The sequence below is a fragment of the Xiphophorus hellerii genome, chromosome 24 (assembly GCF_003331165.1).
Source record: "Xiphophorus hellerii strain 12219 chromosome 24, Xiphophorus_hellerii-4.1, whole genome shotgun sequence".
Lineage (NCBI taxonomy): Eukaryota > Metazoa > Chordata > Actinopteri > Cyprinodontiformes > Poeciliidae > Xiphophorus > Xiphophorus hellerii.
This window is the reverse complement of record NC_045695.1, coordinates 2,845,650-2,869,182: the sequence shown is the minus strand read 5'-3', so window position 1 is coordinate 2,869,182 and position 23,533 is coordinate 2,845,650. Positions and strand designations below refer to the sequence as shown.

The window sequence follows — 23,533 nt, the reverse complement described above, 5'->3', positions numbered from 1 at the left end:
GACATGATAATGTGAGTACACCCACTCAAGTTTCTGCTTTCTAAAGCAGAAACCAGAAAACATTTTAAATATCCAAAATAAAACAACAATAATCAAAATGGATTACGAGGTGTCTGTGACCACAATTGCATTTCAAAAAATAATAGTTATTCATCTTAGACAGGGAAAACAGGCACAAGTGGCAGGTAGTGCAGACTAAATACTTCATATTGGTTGTCAAATATTTGCGCCGTTTCTCAAAATGGTGGCTTTTCAACGATATTAACAGGGAGCATCTCTGACGATTGTTGGGAATTATCGCGCTCAGTTTCATTTTTTCATTTATGATGCGATTAATTGATCGATTGCTGATCGTGACAGGCTTACTGGCTGCATTTGGTTGTTCGTATCGACTGTCTGTCTTTCTTTAAAACAGAAACACCCGTTGACTGACGGCGTGTGACGAATCAAGCAGGGATCACTTCTTTTGAGTCCCGGCCGATGGGGAGATTTCTAGAAATAATACTGCACACACAAGGGGAAGCACCAAGCAGCCGGTGATAATGGCTCACTAGGGTTTTTTTTTCTCTTTTGTTGAGGAACTTGTTTGTGTGTCTTCTCACCACTTGTCCTGTGGGAGCAAACCGGGCCTGGGTGTTGACAGGGGGAGGGGGGACAGTGGGGAAGAACTGGTGCTGCTACTGATTAAGAAAATGGCAGCAGCTCATCGCGCTAGTTTATTCTAAATGTTTTCGATGAGGTTTTAATTTTTTCCTGTTCTAATCTGAAGCCATCTACTTGTTAATTACTGCGGGACAAAATGTCCTTTGAGTCTACAGAGAGCACTGGTAGCGAGAGGCAGAACACAGTGATAAAAAGACAAAGATATAGAGCTGCATAGGGAGGACTAGTTAGATTAATGCTGCTGTACAGTTCATTTATACCTCTATTCTCTCTTATATCATTACCTTCCTAAAATAAAGGCTGAAGTAAAATTTTGCCAAAGTGATTTTATCTATTTTTTATTTATTTATTGCCAAAATCCCTTTTAGCAAAAAAAAATAAAAAAAATTGATTGATTATTTTAGGAAGTTAACAACATGTAACGTTGGTTACCTCAGCTACCCGTCTCCTTACACTGTCCACATGACCTCGCAAAAGTATTCACAACCCTTCAAGGTTTCCACAATATGACCACAAACTGGAATTTTAGTTTTTGGCACAGAGATTGGAATTCATTTCTACTCTAAAATGCTTTAGCAGTCCAAGAGGACAGTTACATTTTATAATGACGCACCACAAATCTGGAACTGACTTCCAGAAAACTGCAAAACGGCTGAAACACTGAGTTCCTTCAAACCAAGGCTTTAACCCCCACCGGTTTAGAGTTACCTTTTAGTCAATAGTAAATGGAACACTGATTAAAATATTTGATGTGTATTGATGATTTATCTGATGGCATTTGACAAAATGTCATGTTTATTGCTTGTTTAACAATTAATAACTGTCTTGAGCTGCCTTGTTTCTGACATGCAATATACAAATAAACTTGAACTTAATGTATAATATTACACATTTTCTTCAACGTTCTTATAGATGCTGATGGCTGCGATTTCCTGTAGCAGTTTGTAATACAGCAAATCTGTTGAAGCTTCTAACTGAAGACCCTGTCACAAAGAGAATACTCCCAGCTCGGGTTGTCTGTTATTTTTCTGAACTTCTTGAAGAATCTTCAATAAAGTCGCACTTAAATGTATGAAGGAGGGAAAACATTCATTGTTTAAAGCGGAGTGGAAACAATCAGTGGGTGAGAATATTTTTCCTCGGGGCTGTATCAGTTTATTTCTCCTCAGGGCTCTGTCTGAAAAAGACTATGGATAAATGTGAAGCGGTTCATGTTCCGTGGCGCTCACATCATCATCCGTTATAAAACCGAACATGTTCAGACTATTGTGTTCAACAGAAAGGCAACCCGGAGTGTTAGTCACTCTGAAGCATTAGCATGTGAAACAGGCTCGCTGCGTCCTTGTTTCTCACTTCTAATATCTATCCAGATGTGATGGCAGGTTCTCATGTCAAAATAAGAGCTTTTAATAGAGTAGTGATGACAACACCCTGTGTTTTTCACCCCTCCAACACTTATTTCTCCACAGCTCTCTTCCATAGCTGAGCCCCTCGTTGCCCTCTGAAGGAGCAGGATGTCAAGATGGCGCAGCTGCTTGTACCGCCCGGACCAGACAGCTTCCGCCCCTTCGTCCCCGAGTCGCTGGCCGCCATCGAGAGGCGCATCGCCGAGGAGGAGGCCCAGCGACCCCGGGCGGAGCGCCGCAGTGACGACGATGACGAAAATGGGCCCAAGCCCAACAGCGACCTGGAGGCGGGGAAGTCACTGCCCTTCATCTACGGGGACATCCCTCCAGGCCTGGTGTCAACCCCTCTGGAGGACCTGGACCCCTTCTACAGCAACCAGAAGGTCTGTTTCACTCAGTCTCTGCAAGAGAAACAAAGGAGCATAAACACATTCCCATAATAACATTCATTTGTCCTTCAGAATAAGGAATGACTCATGCAGTCAAGTTTGAATGATTGTAACTCTTCAGACTCCAGCTTTTCATGAAAGGTTGACGTTTATTCTCCAGTGATCAAACTTTTATTTGCAAAGAAAGTTTCATGAACTATGTACAGAACATTTTCAGCATGTTGGTTTCTATTAAAAAAAAGTCAGAATAATCCATCTGTAACTCAAGGTTAGTGTCATGTTTAAAAAGTAATAATTTTATGCTTCATTAAAATCAATGGCTGCATTTCCAGGAGTTTCATGTTTCATCCATGTCCTTTCAAAGAAATTTACATGATATCCACTTCAAGCTACACCTTTAGTTAGTGATAGGGCAAATAAAAATTTAAATAACCCGACTTAACATACATATGCATGTCATTTCAGTGGACCGTTATTAAAAGTTCATGTATTTCAGCAATTCCATTTAGAAGGTGAAACTTGGAAAGATTGAAACATAATTATACGTTTTAGTTCTAGTATTTATTTGCCAGAGAAACTGGATTTTGTCCATCCATCAGCACAAAATCCAATCATCAAAATTGCCACAAACAAAGCTATTACTGTGTAATAAAACAGAATGAGTTTGACTTGAGTGGATTAGCAGAAATAAATTACCTTCTCAGATTGTTTAAGTTAATATTCCATATCAGAGCATGTAAAGTAATGAACATCTTGTTGAATTAAAACACTTATCACACGTAAACATGAACATGATGTTCTTGAAGCCAGCATATGATTAGTTTTACCTACTATGAAGTTAATTTAGCGTCAAGACTCAGATCTTGGAATGACATCACATGCATTTTTAACAGTGTTTTATTTACACGAAGAAACCCTGCATGGTTTTACCTTACAAAAATAAATCCTACGATGCACAAAGTACATAACCCCAAACATATACCTACACACAAAAAGGCTTTCATGTCACTCATTCAATCCATAAAATGAAGTAGGAAAGTTACTCCATATTCAATAACATCCTCAACACTGTAGTGACCATTTTTGAAGGCATATGGCTCTCTCTAGTAAAGATAAAAACTCAATTAAAGCATGACTATTTCGTATTGTAATAACTACAATAAATCCGATAAAAACTGGGCAATTTAGCATCATTTAGATAAACCAGTTATTTGTTTCCTGCATAGCACAGCAGTAGATAAGATAAAGTGTTAATATTCTTTATGGAAGTATGTACCTGGCATTCAGCATCACATTTAATAGAGAAACAAATAATCCATTTTCTTTATCTTATTTTGTAACAATTTGATTCATGGAGACGTTTTCAGGAGCAGCCATGTTCAGTTTCTGTATTTATGGTCATTGTGCATCACATTCTGTACAATGTTTTCTATGGCAATCTTAACCTTTTTGGCTCTTTTTTTTTTGTCTTTCAGACCTTCATAGTATTGAATCGTGGGAAGGCAATTTTCCGTTTCAATGCCACTTCTGCCTTGTACATCCTAAACCCCTTCAACCCTCTGAGGAGGATAGCTATTAAAGTTTTAGTGCACTCATATCCTTTCAGAGTTTATGGTGGATGCAGCTCGATTTGGATTAAAGGGGAGTTAAAGGAGCTGCTGGTAAAGACTGTGTGGCTCTGAATGCTTTGTTGATCTACTCATCACTAAAATACAACCAGAGGGCAGTCAGTGTTAGTTTAAATGCTGTCTGGCTAGATGTTGTTTGACCGGTTTTATTGTTCTTTCAATCAGTCGATTTCCTTGTGCACCTTAACTTTGCTTCTACGATGTTCAGCATGTTGATCATGTTCACCATCCTGACCAACTGTGCTTTCATGACCCTGAGTAACCCCCCAGAGTGGGCAAAGAATGTAGAGTAAGTGCACAGATGTCCACTAAGATTTATAATAATAGTGAGACGTGTTCATTCTCTTTCAGCTTTTCCACTGTTTGTCACAATGCAAACACAAAACTAAGCACCAACTGACCTGTTCTATATAGGGTTTCATTTGTAAGCAGTGAAAAATGAACAGCATTAATTTGGGATTTTAAATGGGGTTCCATTTTTCAACATGTTATTCATTCATTTATAAATGTCACATCAAGCTAAGTGTTTAGTTTGTAAACTAGATACGGAGTTTGTTAATGAAATTGTGTTGGTAATTTATTAGCTTTCACCATCAAGCATTTGTAAACTACTTAGTTACTGAGACTAACAAAATATTTAACTTGCCAAAATATTTATTTTGAAGCCAAATAATTAGCTAACAAAATGAATTAATTATAATCAAAAAAAATTATCTCACTAAGTAACTAAAACTTTTGTTTCAATTATATTTAGCTTGCGTACTAAGTATTTAGTTCAAACTAAATATTTAGCAAGTGCTAAATATTTAGCTTGCTAACTAAATATTTAAATTGGAGCTAAATGCTTTGCTTATAAATTATTTATCATGGTAATTAAATGTTTAGTTTGAAACTCGAAGAATGAATGAATTACATGGTGAAAATACAACTTCGAAATATCCATCTCCCCCTGTGACAGGCTACATAACCCAAATTATTCATTTTTGACCAACTACACATGGTACTTCATCATTTGCCAGGTACATGTGGTGCTGATTGAATGTGAGCCCAAGGGTTTGATACTAATCCACACTGCACTTTTTAGACTTTTATTAGGACAACTTGTATCATTTTCCTTTCACGTCACATTTATTCACCACTTTGTGTTGGTCTGTGACATGAACTCCCAATACTTGTCATTGAAATTTGTGATTGTCACAAGGGGGATGCATTCTCTTGCAATGCACTGTGTGTAGCATGAAGGTTGAATTCTGCTCTGTGTTTGACTTAGCTTTTCTCTCTCTCATTGCCGGTTGCAGCCAGATCCAATTTTTCTCTCTGCGTGTGTTTTCATTTCCTCTCCTCCTCACCTTGCCGCCCAGGTACACATTCACAGGGATTTACACCTTCGAGTCCCTAATAAAGATCCTGGCCAGGGGCTTTTGTGTGGGGAAGTTCACCTTCCTGCGGGATCCATGGAACTGGCTGGACTTCAGCGTCATCCTCATGGCGTAAGTATGACCACAGAGTCTTGTGAGGATTATCTTGAAATTATCTGCCACAGATTACAGAGTCAAAGGTTTTTAATGCTAATCGGCCCAGAAGATTAATACATCCTGAATGTGAGAAGATGAACAGAATGTAATCTGAAGCTTAGTAGTGTACCTTTTGAAAGCATGGCTAGGAATCATAAATGTACTCTGTCATAATGGATGTGAGCCCCTAAAGCAGGCACATTGGCCCATATTTGAATCACGCCTCAGCGATTCCAGCTATTTGTCTTTAAAGTGCAAGACAAAGCCTTGAGTGTTACAGTGCATGCTTTTTTGTTGGTAAAGATTTTGTATCTTATATATTGTATCATGTAGAGATGCACCGATCAGAGTTTTATGGCTCAGTTCAAATCTCTTGGGAGTTTGTTTTCAAGGGTTAACATGCTAATGCTAATTCTGTCTAGTAGTCGTATTTCCATTGACCATACAGCTTCACAATCTGATAAATTTAATTAATAGGAACCTGCAAATTTTGAAAAGTTTTGGCTCTAGGATGAGATGTGTTTTTTTTTTTGGCTGTACTGAAAATGGTTTATTTGACAAAACTGCAATGGAAACACTTTTCACATCACATGAGTCACGTGATTGACAACCAGATGTTACCACTGGAGGAAACCACAAAGAAGTAGTTGACAGGAGGTAGTTGGGCGACCATGGTTTTTAGTGACTTATCACGTGAACAAACTTATTCACTTGATTTTAATTGTGTTTCTTATTTAATGGAAACGCCACAATTGCAAGATTGTATTTTTTCAACAAATTTTGTGCACATTTGTAATGAAAACGCAGCTTGTGCTTATTCCTTTGAGAGAACTTTTTAAGATATGTAATGACTAATATCAGGAAGAGGAGCAGTCTTCTTCCCTCTTTCAGAAGAACTCTGAAGAATATTGTTACTTTGACCTGGTAGTGTCGTGACGTTTGAGTTTCTAAGCGATCACCAGCTGTTTCCTCGGTGCATCTCTAGCGTTGTGCTCCAGATTCCCATTTATTATCCCACATTTTCCGAAGCTGGACTATTTCTCCCATGTGTTATGTCTTGAGCAGTAGGTTTGCCTGTGCATTGCTTTGCAGTAACTGTGCATTTGATCCTGCAGGTATATAACAGAGTTTGTAAACCTAGGCAATGTTTCAGCTCTGCGCACATTCAGAGTTTTGCGAGCTTTGAAAACTATCTCAGTAATCCCAGGTAAGGGCGCCAGCACCTGCTGCCAGCAACTCCTGCCATTTGTCCTCTGTGTGTGACCGTTTGCCGTCCCCCTCCTCTCCCCGCCCCCTCTTTTCCCCGTGACCCTCCTTGTTGTCTCGTAACGCCTCGTGGGTGGATGTCTGATTTGTGTATGCGTGTACGTATGTGGGGTGTGTGTCCCACACCTTTCCCCCCTTCCAAAAACCCTCCTCCCCCTCCCACCCCCCCTCCTTCCCTTCCACTGCATTCCCTTACAGATATGTCACAGAGTTTGTGGACCTGGGCAATGTCTCAGCACTGCGAACCTTCAGGGTTCTGCGAGCCCTGAAAACAATTTCAGTCATCCCAGGTGAGAGAGCCATCAAGGCCCATAAGGTTAACATACAACGCTAATGGCTAACTGACATTTCGCTAACATCTAAACCCATGCGCCCGCCCCGCCCCCCCCACCCCTCCTCTCAGCTCATCTCACTATAGCTAAGCCTGACGACGCTTGTCGCCGTCCCTCATGCTGCCTTCGTCCCAAGGCCAGTAAAAGCTGGAATCTGGCTCCAATCTGCACAGATTGACAGGATTCTCTGCTTTTAAGACACATCCTTTAAGGCAGAATTCTTTTTGGTTAAAATCTATTCTTGCCTTGGGAGCCTTCCAAGTAGAGTTTGTGCACTATTTCTTTCTTTCCTTTTTTGCATGAGACATTGCAAAAGCCGATTTTCTTGTGGCAAGCTCTGCGCGTGTGCCTGTGTGTGTGTGTGTGTGCAGGGTTCCTCCTTACCTTGTTTTCCTGTGCATGTCTCGTTCAATGTTGTGTGTTTTTATGGTAAAAATACACAGTGAGTGGTACAAAATGGTACTTCACATCACAAATTAACACACAACACACATAGCTAGGTTCAGAAGTTTACATACTCATACATTAATTGGGTGTCATGATAGGTTTTGTCTTATGATGCATTTCAGCCTTTTTTTTCTCTGAGATAAATGAAATGATTTTACAGCAAGTTTTAATCGAATGCAAATGATCTCTAATCTAAATGGTTAGAAAAGTACACGCCTACCTACACCCTCATTACTTGTTTAAGAAGTTGTACACCTAACGCCATATTTGATAATTCATCATCATTGAATTGTGGGGGAAAAAAAGCAACTCAAGTGCATCATGTACGACTCCAAAACAGTGACACTCATGTTTGATGAGTGTGTATAACCTTTTGAATGGCACTGTAACACACCGTTAGCGCTTTACTTAAAGATGACTGTAACAAAATATCTACTAAATAGCTGTTAAAACAAATATTTAGAGTTTGAGTAAAGCAGAGGAGAATGTAACCAGATGGTTTGGATATATAAATAGGAGGGATGGTGTGTGTTCTGGACAAAATGATGTTGTATACAGAGCTGAATTTCTGCGACAGTCGATATCTGTGAACATCCACAAAACTCAAAAACAAAAATCTGATCCATATCATGTTTAACGTTGCAAATATGTTCTTTAAATTCTGCTAAACAGCCGACCTGAAGCCAGAGAACTTAGCCCACCAGCTCGTGGATTACATGTTGTTAGGCCTATTTAGGACTACTTGAACTCTTTCTCTACCCTTTAAAAATCCAGTAAAATTATTTGCAGTGCGATTATCACCATTTTTAGGAAGGCAGTTGGCCATTTAATCACATGAACCTATACGTTTGCTTTAGTCTGACTTTAAATTCTCTTTGTTTTGGTTTTGCTGCACTACAAAGCACACAGAACCAGAACCTGCACATTTGTTTTCTACATTAAGAAACCAACAGAAAACAATAGAAGCCGTAGCAACAGGAAGTTATCAGAAGGAAAATGAATCAATGCTGGAGTGCAAAAGTATTCACACCTCCACTTATTTTTTAGATTCATCAGTGGATTTTATTGGAATCTTTTATATGTTTCAAAAAACAAAACTGAGCAAAAAAAAAACAAACTTTGTCACCTTGATTCCTGGATGACAGCAGATAATTAATACAGGAACTTTCTCTGCCTGCTACTGTAATTTATTAATAACTGTGTCTTCTCTGGTCAAACTGCGATTAATTAACTTTGCCCCACCTCCCGGTTTAGGCCTGAAGACCATCGTTGGCGCTCTGATCCAGTCGGTGAAGAAGCTGTCGGACGTGATGATCCTCACCGTGTTCTGCCTCAGCGTCTTCGCGCTGATCGGCCTGCAGCTCTTCATGGGCAACCTGAGGCAGAAGTGCGTGCGCGTGCCAAACTTCAGCAACGCCAGCAGCAGCAGCAACTCCAGCATCACGGGCAACGACACTGGCCTGTTCAACGCCACGCTGAACTGGACCGAGTTCATCAGCGATGAGAGTAAGCCAACATGCAGCTGGGTTAGCTTATGTCGGACGCAGCGATCTGCGAGTTGCGAGTTGCGGGGCGGATAATCGTCCCGACAACGAGAGCCTCCCCCTCCCTCCATTCTTCGCCCCCTCGCCAGCAGCCGTCATTCTCCCGTAGCCCATCTGTGTGGCATGAGCAGCCTAAAGTGCTGCAGGAGAGTGAGTCACTGACCGCCAGCGGGACACCAAGGAGACACGCACCAGCTACATGACAAGCCGAGGCAGAGTCGCAGACAAACAAGGCGACAGAGGCAGACAAAGCTGATTAGAACCAAGTTGTTGGGATGTAGCTCAGCCGCTGGAACGGGCGCGAGATTTTAATTTACAGTCAGAGAAACAAGAAAATCCTAAGAAGAAATCCAATCTAGATGGATATAAAAAGTGGACTTGCATTTAAAATTATTTACATCTGTTGAGCTTATTCCCATTTTCTTGATATTACTTCCACAATTTTCATGTAATGATTTTATGTAGCAGACCGACACAAAATAGTCAGTGATGGTGAAGTGGAAGGAAAATAGTCACCTTGCTAAAATAATGTTCTAAGTCATTTTTGCCAAAATGATTTTTTTTTTAAATAAAAAACTTTAAAAAAAATTTTTTTTGGCAAAAGATGACTTAAGCCATTTATCTTAGGAAGCTGAGAAAATGCTACATCATTTTAAAATTGTTTCACAAAAAAAATGATTTAAAAAAATGTGGCATTCATTTGTTTTCAGCCCCCTTAATTCTGAAAACTTGAAATTAAACCCACTGCAACCAAATTGCCTTGAGTAATAAATTATTTCATAAATAGAGTCCACTTCTGTGTATCAGTATACATCCACCTCAGAGGTTTTTTTAGAGAACAAACCAAAACAGGAAGACCAAGAAACGCAACAAACAACTCTGGGAAAATTCATTCTCCAGACACTGAAAGATAGTGGTGGCAGAATCATGCTGTGGGAATGCTTTTCTTCAATATGAACACAAAAAATGTTCCTAGATGTCAAAAAAATTGGCGGAGACAGCCCAACAGAAGCAAATGTAATTGATGCGATATTGGCTGAACAAAAAGGCACATTTCAGATTTGTAATATTTTACTGTAAACCACGTCTAATTTCTTCTGAGTCAGCCTTATGCAGCTGTTGATCTATCAACTGAAATACAATAAAATTCTTCAAAACATCACAACATGTGAACAGGGTTGAAGTAGTCATAATATTTCTGCATAGATATGTATTAATCCTCGCTCACAAAAGCCACAGGATGCCTGTTCTGCTCCGTCTCTTTAATATCCTGTATGATGCGGCTCAGACTGTTGTCCCTCTGTCTGCCCTCCTCTGTAGGTAATTACTATCACCTCCCTGGCCGTAGGGATGCTCTGCTCTGTGGAAACGGCAGCGGTGCCGGGTAAGACTTGACATGTTTTATTTATGTGGTCAATTAGATGCACAGCAAAGCGGAGCAGACCCAGTTAGAGTCAAGTCCAGAAAGTGCAGCAAGCTTCCAAACTACTCCTTCTGAATACTGGGTTTGTTTGTTCATACTAAGAAGGACAGCGTTTGTTTTCAAGATTAAAACATGGCTTTGCTGCTAGCTTCAGAGAAGAAGTACTGCGAGTTACAGTTGGTCATTCAAAAATAAAAAAGAAAACGTGTTCAGGGCACAGGTGTTACATTTTTTACGCAGGGCTGGCCTAAGCATTATTAGGGTCCTAAGCATATTTTTATTTGGGTCCCCCTATACCAATATGTCTCCACCAGATGCTTCATCATTCATAAGCTACTCTTGTGGTATGTATAAAACATACTGGCTATCTTTAGCACCATTTATAATTAACCTACATCTTACTGATGTCATCATGGCTATTGATTTAGAAAACAAAAAAATTATATTTTTGATTTTTTTAATGCGCAGTGGAATTTAAAGTGGGCCATGTTATTTTAACTATTTGAAAGTAACATCAGTTAAAAAACCAAACAAAAAAACCCCACTGACTTTACATTAAGCAAGTTAAGAAGTTTAATATATTTTCCCAACTAACAGCTGCATTACTCAATGTTATATATATATATATTAAAATGATCACGCTAGCCTCATGCTTTTGGGGTCCCCCTAGTGGTCTGGGGGGCATAAGCAGCTGCTTACCTCACAGATGCCTTGGTGTTTAAACATTAGGCGCTTGTCTGAGCCTCCCAATCTTCCAATGACACTCTGGGCAACTGCCAAGATCAAAAACTGCCACTGGCTGTAATATGACCAAAGGTGTCAATATTTTTATTTTGCTTGAGTTCCTTGGGTTTCCTGTAAATCTGGCTGGCATTTGCTTCAAATTAGGTCATTTTTAACTCTGTTTTGTGTTTTGAAGACTCTGTCCAGAGGGCTTCATGTGTCTGAAAACGGGCCGTAATCCAGACTATGGCTACACAAGCTTCGACACCTTCAGCTGGGCCTTCCTCTCCCTTTTCCGACTCATGACACAGGACTTCTGGGAAAACCTCTACCAGCAGGTCTGTCAGAAAGTACATTTCACCATCAACACTTACATTATCGTCTACTGAAATAATGTAGAGAAACGTAAAAGAAGAAAAAAAGCCAACTTAGTTTTTCTGCTTTGCTTTGGTGGAATCAGACTTTGCGTGCTGCAGGGAAACCCTACATGATCTTCTTTGTGCTGGTGATCTTCTTGGGCTCCTTTTACCTCATTAACCTGATCCTGGCTGTGGTAGCCATGGCTTACGACGAACAGAACCAGGCCACCATCGAGGAGGCTCAGCAGAAAGAGGAGGAGTTCCAAGCCATGCTGGAGCAGCTGAAAAGGCAGCAGGAGGAGGCACAGGTAAAAAGCTTCTTTTTTTCCCCCCTGCCACATTCAACTTTACATCAAGGCAAACATTTTGTTTTTGTTGGTTTGAAAATCGGAACATATGCAGAACCTATTGAGTGCTCCGATTTGTTTGTTTAGTATTCAGTAGATGCAAAGTGCTCAGACTGATTCTTTCACCGTGAGGCAGAGTTGCCTTGGAGACCCGGGGGTTTATTGTTTGATGTTTACCAGATTGTGAAAGTATTTAATTAAACCCAAGTGCACAAAACACACAACATATTCCAAAATGTCTTTATTTGTAAAACAAAGATGGAGCCAAAATGGAAAAGATGCTGCAGGGAAAATCAATTTTAAAAATGTCACTGCTTATTTGACTCTCTAGTTTAGCATGTATTGAAAACATCAGATGACACACATTCTTTAATTCAGTGGTGTGTTATTACCTGTAATACACACACTGGCAGCAGACATTTAAATCCTCGTTCCTTCGCTTTGTTTGCATTGTGTTTTAAACGACAGGAAAAAAAAAGATTTCTTGGAGCGAATGCTTAAATACTTGAAGAAGTGCGTGACATATTTGGCAGTGCATTCACTTTTACAGCAGCTGAAGGTTCCAGCTTCAGTTTTATGTGGGAGCAGCTTCTGGCATTTCGTTGAGGCTCTTTCCATCTTGTAGTAAATCAGAAGGAAAATATGTGTGGCGTTTTGTTCAATGCTGTCTAGAGCCTAAGATTTTTGTCTCTCTTGTTTTTCGGAAGCAAAGAGGAACCGTCGTACCCCTCCATCTGTACCAAATGTTTTGGTTTGGGTGAAAACATTCAGACGTCCATTTATAGAAAGGCGTCTGAGGCTGATTCGGCTCTTCATGCCAGGCTCTCTCCTCCGCTCCGAGACAGGCGCCGGGTCTCCATGACAACTGTCTCTGTGCTCTGATTGGCTGGCAGGTTGCCGCGGCAGCAGCCACGGAGAGCGGCGAGTACAGCGGGAGAGGGGGCCCCACCTCCGAGTCCTCCTCGGGGACGTCCAAGCTGAGCTCGAAAAGTGCCAAGGAGCGACGCAACAGGCGGAAGAAGAGGAAGCAGCGGGAGGAGGAGGAGGAGAGGGGCGTGTGCGACAAGTTCCACAAGTCCATGTCCGAGGACAGCATCAAGAGGTCCAGCTTCCGCTTCTCCATCGATGCCAACCGTCTTTCTTATGAGAAAAGATGCTCCTCACCCAACCAAGTAGGTTCCAACTTTACATGGCAGATCCATATGGACCATGGATTTAAAAGCTAATTTAATTAAACTTGACAAGTGAAAAGACAAAACCCAGCAAAAGTATTCACACTCCTTGAACATTTCCATATTACAACCACAACCTTTAATTCATTTTTGTGGGATTTTGTGTTATAGATCGGTAAACAATAGAATTGTGAAGGGAAGAGAAAGTGGTACATTTACAAAAACAAATCTGAAAAGTGTGGCATGCTTTTGTTTTCACTCACCTCTTCCTCTGGTTCCCTGTAAGATAACCTGGTGTCACCTCCTTTGACATGAACTGCAACTGATCATTGAATATTTCAGCAAAATCTTTCTTTCACATGCACATAAATAATTGCAGAAGCTAACATTAAAAGTGAAACACATAGAAAAAATCAGCAGAAGGTAACGCTAAACAGCTAAACACATAAAACATTGTGGAAGCTAACGCTAATCGTTAAGACGAGTCTCAGTCTGTCTCACATCCTCATCTTCTTCCAGTTGATGGCTGGTTTGAGACACGCAAACAGCAAAGTCCTCAGTTTCTGATTTTGACACATATTATTACTTTAAAGGTTTATGAATAGGATGAGTAAAGTTAAAAACATTTGACGTGACAAAATGTTCATTCAAGTCCAAAAAATGGGTAAGATTCTACAGCAGTAATGGGTTAAAAAGGCTTGAAAAATGGCTTTCATCCTGAAGTTAAACTGGCTAATGGGGAATATTAAAAATATACTATCTGAAGGGTAAGGATGCAAATATTTAAATAATATTTTCTTATTTATGCTTGTGTTCTGACTTGAAAGATTTTTACAACAATTTGTTGCACAAATGGGATTTTGCCTGGCCTACAAATCCCAGTACCTCCACGCTTCCTGCGTCTCTCTAGTCTCTCCTCAGCGTTCGCGGTTCCCTCTTCTCACCGCGGAGGAACAGCCGCGCCAGCCTCTTCAGCTTCCGCGGCCGAGCCCGCGACATGGGCTCCGAGAACGACTTCGCCGACGACGAGCACAGCACCTTCGAGGAGAACGACAGTCGCCGAGGGTCCTTGTTCCTGCCGCGGCGCCTGGAGCGGCGCTGCAGCGCCGTCAGCCAGACCAGCTTGGGGGCGCCACGGATCGTGCTGCCCGCCAACGGAAAGATGCACTGCTCCGTAGACTGCAACGGCGTGGTGTCGCTGGTCAGTGGGACACCTGTAACAACCTCCCCTGTAGGTCTCCTGCTGCCTGAGGTGACTTTATTGTTTTATGGGTTATTATTTTAACATTTCCCTCCTTAGCATTTGGTTTGTTCACGTTGGTTTACTGCAACTTTTTTCTACTAATTTCCAACAGCTAAACCAGTTTTGGGCTGATTGAGATTTTCTTATTTATTTATTAGGGAACAACAACAGATACTGAGATAAAGAAGCGCCGATCAGGATTCCTCCAGCCTTCCATGGACTATTTAGATGAACCAGGGGGACGCCAGAGAGCCATGAGCGTAGCCAGTATCCTCACCAACACCATGGAAGGTCAGCGTCTTTCTGCGCTTCTCGTTTCAAGCTTACGTTTTTCACTTTTTGTTGATTGATTTTCAAAGAACACTCCTCCTTTTCCAGAGCTGGAGGAGTCGAGACAGAAGTGCCCACCCTGCTGGTATAGATTCGCCAACACCTGCCTGATTTGGGACTGTTGTCCGGCATGGCTGAAAATCAAAGAGTTTGTCAGCATGGTGGTCATGGATCCCTTCGTGGATCTAGCGATCACCATCTGCATTGTCCTCAACACTCTTTTCATGGCCATGGAGCATTACCCCATGACCAGAGAGTTTGATAACCTCCTTTCAATCGGAAACCTGGTGAGTGTTTGCTACACTTAATGTCGTAAAGAATTTTATGAATCTTTTTCCCTTCCTTTCATAATGCAAATTTGGGTTCAGCTTTTTCTTTCTGTCCATTTTAGGTGTTCACAGGGATCTTCACGGCCGAAATGTGCTTCAAGATCATTGCCCTGGATCCCTACTATTACTTTCAGGAGGGCTGGAACATCTTTGATGGCATCATTGTCAGTCTCAGTCTTATGGAGCTTGGCTTGGCTAATGTAGAAGGCCTGTCTGTACTCAGATCCTTCAGATTGGTAAGATTAGTCATTTATTTAAATCTATAAAGGTTAATGGGAAACCCCTAGAACATTCTTGTCATTCCAGGGACTGCGAGGAATGTATTTCTTGTGTCTAGATGGTTTAGTCAAATGTTTTTGACAACCTGTTTAATTTTTCAACCTAATTTTATTCGACATGTTTTTCTAATGAAGCTTACTCAGACTAAATATTGCCCAAAAACAGCAGATTGGATAGAAATATTAGACTAGATTTGAGAAAAATACTAAAAACAATGGCACCACACATACTAAATAGTGGCTAGTGCACAAACTTCTTAACCAGCTAAACACACAAAAACGAAAATCACAAAAGCAGACATTGTATCAGAGACGAGAACAAGTAGTTGTTAGAACAGCCACCTATTAACACATCCCATGTTTAGTTGGAGAACACAGTCACAACAGGACTGTGTTAAGTTTAAAATAAGTATGGTATCTTGTGACCAGTAGCTTTGTGTAATTATCAGCGTTTTAGGTAAAATGAGTCATATGGCAATTGTTTTAAATAAATTCTAAAATTAGTTTCAAACCAGCTGAGGAGAGTTTAAAATAAGGTAGATTAAGACCAATTTACCCTACCTTAAAAAAAATAGAGGTGATGTGGTTCATTTTAAAACCTGTTTGTTTGTGAATCACTTTTTGTTTTATTAAACTTGCACTGTTTGATAAGTGCTCAGCAGTACCAAGCTTTCTGAAATACTGCCTTTTCAAAATATCCTTTGTTCTTGTGTGAGATTATCAACCAATCAGTGGCTTCCACAAAACATAAGGAAAGCCAAATTTATTTACTTTTTTTTACTATGATTACTAATGCTTATAGAGGGCACTATATGAGTACAGGTGTCATTCAAAAGGAAAAACTGCTTTATATTTTATTTCTTTTCTAATAAGATGATTAATTATAATGCGTTACTGTTCAGATAAATACATACTGGATTATGATCTTCCTCCCATACATGACCTGTAATTTGTGTCTCTAAACAGCTGAGGGTCTTCAAGCTAGCCAAGTCGTGGCCCACTCTGAACATGCTGATCAAGATCATCGGTAACTCCGTGGGCGCTCTGGGCAACCTGACGCTGGTGCTGGCCATCATCGTGTTCATCTTCGCCGTGGTGGGCATGCAGCTGTTCGGCAAGAGCTACAAGGAGTGCGTGTGCAAGATTTCGGATAACTGCGAGCTGCCGCGCTGGCACATGCACGACTTCTTCCACTCCTTCCTCATCGTGTTCCGGGTGCTGTGCGGGGAGTGGATCGAGACCATGTGGGACTGCATGGAGGTGGCGGGGCAGACGATGTGCATCATCGTCTTCATGATGGTCATGGTGATCGGAAACCTCGTGGTACAAACTGTTTTCTGTGTTTAAAGTTCTGGTTTCTACGGAAGAGGATTAGGGCAACACAAAGGGAAAAAAAAAACATTAAATTTTTTCTCCGATATCTGACATTTTTTTATTAGAATTTCTACTTTAATCTCAGAATTCAGAAAATTATCTTTTGTGATCATTTTAATCCTCTTCTGTAGGTTGTACTCTTTTTTTTTCATACTATTATTCTTCACCTATAACTTTCCTTCCAGGTCCTTAATCTTTTCCTGGCCCTCCTCCTGAGCTCGTTCAGCGCAGACAACCTGGCGGCCACCGACGACGACAGCGAGATGAACAACCTCCAGATCGCCGTTGGCCGCATCCAGCGGGGCATCTCCTACGTCAAAACCAAAGTGCGGCAGTTCCTCCAGAGCCTCTGTTTCAATGGAGGCAAGGGTTCCGGCCTGGCCGAGGAGAGCAAACCCCTGGACGACCTGCAAAGCAACGGAAAGGGGAACTGCATTTCCAACCACACGCCACTGGAGATCACCAAAGACCCCAGTGGGGTGTACATGATGGAGGGCAATGGGAAGCCAGGGGGGCTGGTGGTTGGGGTAGGCGGGGACACCACGAGCAAGTACCCAATGGAAGAATGCGACTACATGTCCTTTATCCACAACCCCAGCCTTACGGTGACCGTGCCCATCGCTGTGGGCGAGTCGGACTTTGAAAACCTAAACACGGAGGATTTCAGCAGCGACTCTTCTGACGTGGAGGGCAGCAAAGAGGTAAGACGGGTCACCACGCGGCTGACGTCTCCGTCAGCTTTAGAAAATCATGTCGCCGTTTTTCTTAAAGCTTGATTAAATCGTGATGTCTGCGTTATTTAACACGCAATACAAATGAGAGCGTGAATATATAAAGGTTTGCATAGAAATGGCCTTTTCAGACAATTATCTGAGAGTCAAGCAGTTTGAAAATAACACAAGTGCTGACTCATATGTACATGCATCATGCTGTGTTAATGGAGTCTTATCTCAAGCCTAGAATCCTGGCAGCCATGGCAGCCTAAAAGAGACTCAAATTAGTCTTTGTCCAGAATAACAGGTTTATGTTTTATCATCAAGCTGCATGACTCACTGTTTTGGAGAGGGCTGCCTTACCAGTAAGCTTTGTAAACACACATCTAAGTCTTATCTAACGGCATAATTAGTGATTTATGCCTTTGTGTTTAAATACATTTTCTCACATTTGTCTCGATATGACCACAAATTTCCCTGTTTCCCATAAGGATTTTATGTGACAGACCATCACAGAGTAGAGAATAATTGTGAAAAGTTAAGCTGATCACATGAGGTAAAAACAGATGGTTTTCACAATTCTGAACTGCTTTATGTCAATCTATCCCACAAAACTTGAAGATACATAGAAATTTGTGACTGTACTGGAGATAAAACTTCAGGAGGATATGACACATTTTCCACTTAACCTTTTTTGCAACTGCTTGCCCTTTGTGCTGGAGCTAAAAGCCTGATTTGCTGTCTGGCTGACAGAGCATCGGGACTGAGTTCCCTGGTGACGGGAATCTGTCACTGTGGGTGTGGTGCCAGTTCCCTGTGATTCAAAACAACCCAGGAGTCTATTTCTGTCCATGACACCACACGCTCCATATATGGATCATTTGCCTGACATCACTGCTGCTCTTTACATTGTATATGCTAAAAACAAAGAAAAAAAGGACATATTCATGTTTTAGCAGATGTATATTTGCTTAGTGACACCAGCATGTGTTTACTGAGTATAACCAGTGAATAGATTTTGTTTCTATTTGTGTCTCTGAGATGATTAAGTCTTCTAACTGTGACCTTATGGAATGGCCAGTGGCATGAGGTTATGTGCTGGCGTTGGTGTGTGTAACTCACTCTGTTTAACCCCCCCGTTTGTTATTCCAGCTGTTTCACAGACGCTCTCAAGGTTTTCAGTGAGAAGAGAATTGTAAGATCACTTTATTGCACTAACCATGAGGACTGCCTATGCCATTTACAGACAAACATATTTTTCTCATACCTTCAATGGATTGCCCATTTTCGTTCTTTGCCTGGTCTGCCCTCCGCCCCCCCCACCCCTACCACCCCCAGCCACCACCCCACCCCCACCGTCTTTGCTTTATTACCCCTCCCTGCCCCATTCAGCAGCACACCCAATGCTGTGATCATTTTCTTTTCCCTTAATCCCCTTTCCCCTCTCATAATTAACCTCAAGGCATCAGGCTGTATTGCAGTTACAAACCATTTAATGAATGAGCACCTTTTTATATCCATTGATAGACAAACTCATCAAGCATAATGTTTGCTTTTGGTTTCATTGCTTGGTTTTTGACTTGGTTTTGGGACTTGATTGGCATCCAACACTCTGAGCTTGAGAATGAAGGAAGAGAGGAGGCGGAGGAGAATGTGCAGTAGACAAGAAGGAATGGAGGAATGAATTTTGCTGTGGTTAGACAAAATTCATTTGTCTGGCTCAGACCCCATGCATACACACATTGAAAATCTGTATGTATTTACCTGTTTAACCTGAACGATAGTGGAATGATGAAAGATTCAAGTTAATTTTCATAAACATGAATTAAAAAAAAACAAAACGTTTTGCAGAGTTTCAAAAGAGATAACACATTGCTGATTGTTATAATATTTTAGACGAGTATCATGAAAAATCTCAAACAAACAAAAAGACAACCAAACAGAATATGTAAACACAATTAATTAGCATTTGGCTTTGGTGCTTGTGTTATCCACTTTTGTCTCACTGTGATTACATCATGTTAAAAAAGGTAAACTTTCCTAAAAAAAATAAAATAAAAAAACATTTAAAAAATTCTGCCAGTTTTAAGCTGTAAATGTGAGGCTAACAGCTAAAACAGATTTGTCTGTGGCGAAGGAGAAGCGGAGAGATGGAGGGAAACACCCTTCCATAAAAACAATGCACTTGCAAGCAGCATGCTTCCATCATTCCCATGCCGTATTAGCTGGGTCCCACGGCAATCAGGGCTGCTGCACTGTCTAGGTTTACATGTTCCAATACCCCCAACTTCAGAGACCCCCGACATGAGGCCAAAAAACACCCAAAGAAAACAGACAGGGGGCCTCGTGTCACCAAAATGTCTCACAATATGCAGATGATATTAGATTGTACATTAGTTAATAACTAAAACATTTTAGGATTTAAAATAACTTTTTTAAAATCCTGAAAATAGGAGCCACTGTTGTCCTTTTATGTGTTACTTTTACTACCACCAAAGAGTGCTTGAGTCCTCTATTAGGTTCTGCGTGTTTTCTGGGTATGTACCGGTGCTAATTCGGTAGGTCTTCCAAACAGGAAACACAAAACCAACTGCACAGCACATGCTGTGTTTCAAACAGTGCACAGTACTGGTTTTTGCTGGTAAGCTAATGTGGTTATCCGTCTACTTCAACTCAAACAGAAGAAGCTTTTTTACACTGCTTTCAAGGAATGGAAATGATGTGTTTTCATGTCACTGAGGAAAGGGTTCTGTCTCCTCATTATTGGAGTGGCTTTAGATTTATAAAAGAGACTTGGTAAAACATTCCATCATGTAAGCCACAGAAACCTTTGGAAATGGTGTAGCAACCAGATAATATTTGGGATCCCTTTTTCAGTGGACATGAAAATACTTGACCCCACGTTCTGCTTGGTACTATTTCAGGCTTTGATTGATGATGCACTGGAATACTGCATGCACTCGTCCTCGAAGCGAGGTCACATCAAACGTACCCACAGTGCATTTCTGTAAACCCAACCTTCCGCCTCACCGCATAATCTAATTCGAAGCCATCTGGCAAAGCTAACGCCAAAGCCTGTCGGTACATTTGATCGATGCTGCATGCGACGATGACGATGCTAGTTTCAGAAGAGCCCAACTCTGTGAGCTATAAGAGTCTTCTCAGTAAAGGTACGCAGTGGAGAGCACATGAACGGAGAATGACCATGATTAGCAGCTCAGACGGTTGGCTCCTAAAACCAATGAACATCAATGCTCCCAAACAGCATCGTGTGACTGTGTCCTACCGCCTTCTGCTCCGTCCATGCAGAAGCTCGACATAGAGCCCCAACACCTTAGTTCGTCAGAGGGGAGCACAGTGGATATTCGACCCCCTGGAGACGGGGCCGAATCTGTGGAGCTGGAGCCAGAGGAGTCGTTGGACCCTGAGGCCTGCTTTACAGAAGGTGAGGATGTCGGGGGATTCTAGACTGGGATAGGTGAGCGCATTTTATGTCAAAGAGGAAATCGTTATAACTGCTTTAGCTTAGCTGCAGCCTGTTGTAGCTGAGTGACAGTGAACACAAATGCTCAGCGAGACAGGCAAGAAATAGTCACCGGGATGGAACAGAAGATGACATTTTGTCTAAAACACCTGCAGTGAATTCGCTTTGTGTTACAAATATCACTTGCTGCTTCCCAGATCTCTTCTGTTTTTATTTTTTGCTGATTGGCCGCACTTGAATGTTTCACTTAATCAAGTAGGTTTTGATATCGGACAAAGAATAAGCACATAAAACTATTTTCATATGATGATTTGGATTCATTTGGGGACAGAAGTTCACAGGTCACAGAGCTCTGTTAACACTCACTCCCATGTGAAGATTTCTCATGGAATACAGTGGTGCGAAAAAGTGTTTACCCCCAATTTATCTCTGTGGTTGTATCATAACCACAAGCAGCATGGTGAATCCCAAAGGCTGTGATTTCACAGTTGTTTTCTTCATACAGCAATCTACGTAAAAGATCACTCACCTTACACACACACACACACCCACGTAAATCCCAGCAGAAGCCTCTTCACATGGCTGGAGGAATGTTTGGATAGCAGGTAGCTTTTCACTGTCGCTCAAGATTTATACAACTGTCTTTAGCAGATTGCTGCTGAGTGAGGGAAATATAACATGAAATGAGGGGATTTTTAGATGGCTTTAGTCAGCTAGGTCAACTTGCACCTTTTCAAATGCCTGTCATCTAATTTCTCCTACTTGTCTGCAGGCTGTGTGAGCAGATTCCAGTGCTGCCAGGTCAGCGAGGAAGTTGGCTGGTTCAAGAGCTGGTGGACGCTCAGGAAAACCTGCTTTATCATTGTGGAGCACAACTGGTTTGAGTCCTTCATCATCTTTATGATCCTTCTCAGCAGTGGAGCGCTGGTGAGTGTTGAACTCTCTATTCTGGGCAGTTATTTGGCATGTGTTTTAGATCAAAGCTTACATCCCAGAGTTTTAATCTTTCAGGCTTTTGAAGATGTTTACATTGAGCAGCGGCGGACCATCAAAACAGTGCTGGAGTACGCAGACAAGGTCTTCACTTACATCTTCATCCTGGAAATGCTGCTGAAGTGGGTGGCATACGGCTTCGTTAAGTACTTCACCAACGCATGGTGCTGGCTTGACTTCCTCATTGTAGATGTAAGTATATTAGACTTAATGTGGATGAATCTAAAATCTGGTGTTGTGTTAAAACCTGATGTTCAACAGGATCTTATTATTCCTTAATTTCAGAAAAATGCTTAGGAAAAAAATCTGTACTTACTCTCTTAACTCTAACGCATCTTCTTGAAATCTCTACGCCGGTGTGGTGTGCGAACGGCTCCCTTTGATCCCTCACCCTGCTTGTCTGTGACATTATCGTCTCCCAGGTGTCCTTGGTGAGCCTCGTAGCAAATGCTCTGGGCTACTCTGAGCTCAGCGCCATCAAAACTCTGAGGACACTGCGAGCCCTCCGGCCCCTGAGGGCCCTGTCTCGGTTTGAGGGCATGAGGGTAAGAACAGGAGGGACTACAGCGGCACAGAACCGTATTTCTGTAACGATTGTCAGTGGGCAAACTGAAAATATGTTTCTCTTCTATTTATGTCTCTTCTTTTCTAATATACAGTCCACTGTCATTTACTTTGTACTAAATGAGTGGTGACGGTATTGAGTCAGACTGACTCATAAATTTCCACTAAAATGTCTTTTATCAGATATAAAACTCAACCTTTAGAGACTGTGGGTCAATTTGCCCTTTCTCCAATTTGTACCCTTTATTGACATTTCTTCAGCTTCTATTTTCTAAAACAAACCATTTCAAACCCATTTACTTCAAAATGACTCTTTGGGTTCTCTCAAACCACGGACCAATAAAACTAGCCACAATTTCTTTCAAAGGTTGTAGGAAAAGCAGTTTTTAAATCAACTACAATCCTTTCCAGACACCCAGGGTGGATTTGACAGGTTTTAAAATTACATAATCAGTGAGGTTTTGACAATTTCTAGTGACTTTTAATCGTGATTAATCAATTATTGAAATAATTGTCAACTAACTTAGTAACCGAATAATTCTTGACAGACTCTAAAACATGACATTTACTAACAGAACAACACACAAGAGCAGTGATCAAGTCACAACTACACAAAACAGATTTACATTTTGCATTTAAGATGACAAGACATACATTTGAAATAGAAAAAAACAACAAAAGGCAATTACTGAAAAATAAGTTTTCGATGTGGGAAGGAATTGATGCATGGTTGGTATGAAAACCACTGTGGCTGTGAAAACCACTCCAAAAAAAAAAAAAGAGTACAAATAGACCAAGGGGCAAAATGACCAACGGCCGCCTTAAGAAAGCATTTGTTGTGTCTTAGCTGAAACAAACTCAATTGAAATAAAAAAATAAACAGTTGTAATTGTAGTTTAGTTTAACCCGTAAATCAGATGAGGGCAAACAGTCTGTCTAACTCAGTAAAAATGTCAAAAATCTTGGTTTTATACATAATATGTATTTCCTGTTAGCTAGGCTAAGTCTTGAG

At 41.1% G+C, this 23,533-nt stretch overlaps 1 protein-coding gene across 6 annotated transcripts in view; it reads left to right on the top strand.

Moving 5' to 3' along the window:
- The window catches only part of LOC116716214 (sodium channel protein type 2 subunit alpha-like), a 39,205-nt gene that overhangs the window by 4,933 nt on the left and 10,739 nt on the right, over nucleotides 1-23,533 (top strand). For 4 of the 6 annotated variants that reach the window (XM_032557108.1, XM_032557111.1, XM_032557110.1 and 1 more), the window contains exons 2-21: nucleotides 2,133-2,452; nucleotides 3,934-4,052; nucleotides 4,286-4,375; nucleotides 5,448-5,576; nucleotides 7,065-7,156; nucleotides 8,900-9,151; nucleotides 10,510-10,573; nucleotides 11,532-11,673; nucleotides 11,796-12,002; nucleotides 12,935-13,213; nucleotides 14,124-14,465; nucleotides 14,615-14,747; nucleotides 14,835-15,073; nucleotides 15,178-15,351; nucleotides 16,360-16,716; nucleotides 16,953-17,468; nucleotides 20,790-20,925; nucleotides 21,737-21,891; nucleotides 21,976-22,149; nucleotides 22,380-22,502. In XM_032557108.1, the coding sequence (XP_032412999.1) occupies nucleotides 2,186-2,452; nucleotides 3,934-4,052; nucleotides 4,286-4,375; nucleotides 5,448-5,576; nucleotides 7,065-7,156; nucleotides 8,900-9,151; nucleotides 10,510-10,573; nucleotides 11,532-11,673; nucleotides 11,796-12,002; nucleotides 12,935-13,213; nucleotides 14,124-14,465; nucleotides 14,615-14,747; nucleotides 14,835-15,073; nucleotides 15,178-15,351; nucleotides 16,360-16,716; nucleotides 16,953-17,468; nucleotides 20,790-20,925; nucleotides 21,737-21,891; nucleotides 21,976-22,149; nucleotides 22,380-22,502 (3,990 nt within the window). In that variant the 5' untranslated portion in view covers nucleotides 2,133-2,185. Of the gene's footprint in view, nucleotides 1-2,132; nucleotides 2,453-3,933; nucleotides 4,053-4,285; nucleotides 4,376-5,447; nucleotides 5,577-6,715; nucleotides 6,808-7,064; nucleotides 7,157-8,899; nucleotides 9,152-10,509; nucleotides 10,574-11,531; nucleotides 11,674-11,795; nucleotides 12,003-12,934; nucleotides 13,214-14,123; nucleotides 14,466-14,614; nucleotides 14,748-14,834; nucleotides 15,074-15,177; nucleotides 15,352-16,359; nucleotides 16,717-16,952; nucleotides 17,469-20,789; nucleotides 20,926-21,736; nucleotides 21,892-21,975; nucleotides 22,150-22,379; nucleotides 22,503-23,533 lie in introns of all 6 variants that reach the window. The other 2 variants (XM_032557113.1, XM_032557109.1) reach the window with 2 other exon arrangements.